Source organism: Branchiostoma floridae, chromosome 8 (genome assembly GCF_000003815.2).
Source record: "Branchiostoma floridae strain S238N-H82 chromosome 8, Bfl_VNyyK, whole genome shotgun sequence".
Taxonomy (NCBI): domain Eukaryota; kingdom Metazoa; phylum Chordata; class Leptocardii; order Amphioxiformes; family Branchiostomatidae; genus Branchiostoma; species Branchiostoma floridae.
The window spans coordinates 9,229,390-9,232,169 of NC_049986.1; the positions used below are offsets into that span (position 1 = coordinate 9,229,390).

Consider the following 2,780-nt stretch of genomic DNA (forward strand, 5'->3'; position numbering starts at 1 on the left):
TGTAAAGCCCGACAAAGCTCCTAAAACAGGTCAGCAGTTGTAGCCGAACATCTGACAAACTAATCTGTCTAATATTGGTTATTTTTATCCAACCATTTCAACGATAGACTCCGCGGTAGCCAATCAAACTTTCTCTTCTAGGTATCAACGACGGATCTTTATAATGCATTTTTATTTCTGATCACTAGGGGGCGCCGAGAGACCGTGAGCAATCCAACTGAAACGGTGTCTTGAAAAGGCGTCTAATGTATAAGAAAACATTTAGTTGTTTCAACCTTCCTGTTCCTTCTCATTGTCTACACAATGCGAATACGTCTGTCCTTGGTGCTGAATACCATCCACAAACAGAAAAACAACTTGTCCTTGGGTCTGAACACCATTCACTTATAGTCGAGCATACCTGTCCTTGGTGCTGAAAATTCACACAAGAAAATGTCACCTGTCCATGTACAGTGCATACATGTGATGTCTTTTCCCAAGTTTATACAGCACAGTTATCCTTTGTTGCTGAAGTCGAGATAAACATCATTCTTCTTTAGCGTGCCTTCACCTTTTTTATCAGTTTGGTACAAGACTGCAATAGATGTTTTCTCTAAATACATTTTGATCATCGGCATAAAAACATAACGTAAGATATAAATCTAACAGCGCCCCTCGCTTTTTCTGACTCAGCTTAGGTAGGTTGTAGCTTGAGTTCAGGCTTAGGCGCGCGCGAACACACACACACACACACACAAACACAAACACACACACACACACACACACACACACACACACACACACACACACACACACACACACACACACACACACACACACACACACACACACACACATACACACACACATATAAGCACCACAAACATACGCACACACGCTCAGACGCACGCACACATACACATATACATATGCGCGTTGCGATCTATACATTTCTGCAGTACGGTATGTATCTTGTATGTTTTAGAGTTATTGTTCTTTAGTTTCCCTGTCTGTCATGGGATTGATGTGCCTCGTGTAAACGGAGAAAAGCTTACAGAAATGTCAAGCTAATTGGAGAACCAAATAAACTCAAAGTCATTGTATACACTAGTGTAATTCTGAATTGGTAGTTGTTTATACATTATAGGTATTTACAAGTGTCAACAGCCGCCATGCTGACACGGGTACGCTCACGAACGTTGTCTTGCTATAAAGTAGTCTTCATTGTGCACTGCAGGTTTGTAACCATTGTACACTCCCTGACTTTAAGGTTTATTAATCAAGATCTAATGGTTCAAAATAGTGTCAGAGAAATGAAATTTTCCATTGTAGACATTTTCATATTCATATGCTACGTGACGCCTCATTCTTATACGTTCCCAGTGACGTCACATCCCACTTTTTGTGACGTCATAATTGTACTTACAGTTTTGGAAAAAGTTAGGCGAGACGGACGCATTTTTTAATCGTCTTGATTTAGCCGCTCATTTTTTCCAATTAACGCGAGTTTCTTTATCGACGATGTTTTCGTTAATCATGGTAACGAGCATTTGTTTATTCGATCTTGCAGCCAGGATGTTTGGCACCACTGGCAAAGGTAAGATCTACTTTTACTGACTTCAATTCCGAACAGTTTCTGTCATAATATTTGACAAAGAGCTTGACTGGGTAATTTTCTAAGAATCGATCTTTGTCACCGTTTCTGACCGAGCTTCTTTCCTCTATACAGAGAGGAGCGCACAGGAGTCTCCTGTAGTGAAGCGGAAAGTCAGGAGGTGTGACTTAAACGGCCCCTCTAACCGTGTGGACAACATCCTGCCCACAGACACCGACACATCAGCCGCCTCTGCCTCTGCCAGTGCGGCCAACAACAAACTGGAAAAGGAGAATTTCAGAGGCTTCGAAAGTGATTTTCTACTGTCTCCAGGGAAAGCTGAAGAAAAGGAGAAGGAAGGCACTGCCAGCCCTTCTCCCACTCGGCAGAATACGACCGAGCCCGACGAGACAGAAACCAACACCTCTTCCAGCCAACGGCAGGAGAATGACTCCATAGCCCTGGTACCGCGCCGCAGGTTCAGAATCCCCCCAGTCATGGCCCAGGTCTCGCCCGTAATCCTATATATACCAGATACGAACCAGGTCACCATGTTCTGGGACAGAAGCGACCATTCCAAAATGTTGTTGTGGATGATGATTCAAGCCAGACGGGAGGCGGGGATCTGGTAGGGAGACTGGACTATAATTCTCGAACACCAAGCTCTACCATAGTACACAAACATGTATTGGGCGTGGGAGTGGTGCGTTTGTGTGATGGGGGATTTAGGGTGGTTTTGTAGAGGGGTTCGTAAATTGTTAAGGATTTTTGAGTTGTCATTGTTATACATAATTATATTACTAAGCTTTTCTTCTCATGTCCTATGCACTATAAAACATTCAGAAACTTACAATTCAGCAATAGTAGACTTTGGCAAATGTTATCATAAAACTGTTCTAGAACATAAACACGGCATCCTTCAGTCAGCTTTTATATTGACTATTGTAAAACCCTAAAATCCTAGAACATAAATGTCTACATTCGGTCGTACGTTATATATTTTTATACATTTAGTTGCCAGCTATACCTCTGTATGTGCAACTACATGTACGTATCCAAGGAGAAGGAAAAATAAGTATACTTATCTGGCGACTACTCCGTATATTGTGTCACAGTTGTGACCAGTTTATATTACTGACTCTAAGCTACATCGAAACTTGGTTTGGTTTTGATTCTGGAGACGAATAAAAGTACAAACTGTTGGAAA

The 2,780-nt window shown here is 41.9% G+C and overlaps 1 protein-coding gene across 1 annotated transcript; it reads left to right on the plus strand.

Annotated features, from left to right (window-relative positions):
* Positions 1-1,376: 1,376 nt before the first annotated feature.
* Positions 1,377-2,780, plus strand: LOC118420646. Its single transcript, XM_035827515.1, has 2 exons — positions 1,377-1,576; positions 1,709-2,780. Exons 1-2 carry the CDS (start codon positions 1,501-1,503, stop codon positions 2,203-2,205), a joined length of 573 nt encoding a protein of 190 aa, XP_035683408.1. The 5' UTR covers positions 1,377-1,500; the 3' UTR covers positions 2,206-2,780.

Excerpts from the sequence above, each read along its gene's own strand:
- LOC118420646 (XM_035827515.1), top strand. The coding sequence starts at position 1,501 with ATGTTTTCGTTAATCATGGTAACGAGCATTTGTTTATTCGATCTTGCA. Across the intron at positions 1,577-1,708 it reads GTTTGGCACCACTGGCAAAG|AGAGGAGCGCACAGGAGTCT; the intron begins GTAAGATCTACT and ends TCCTCTATACAG.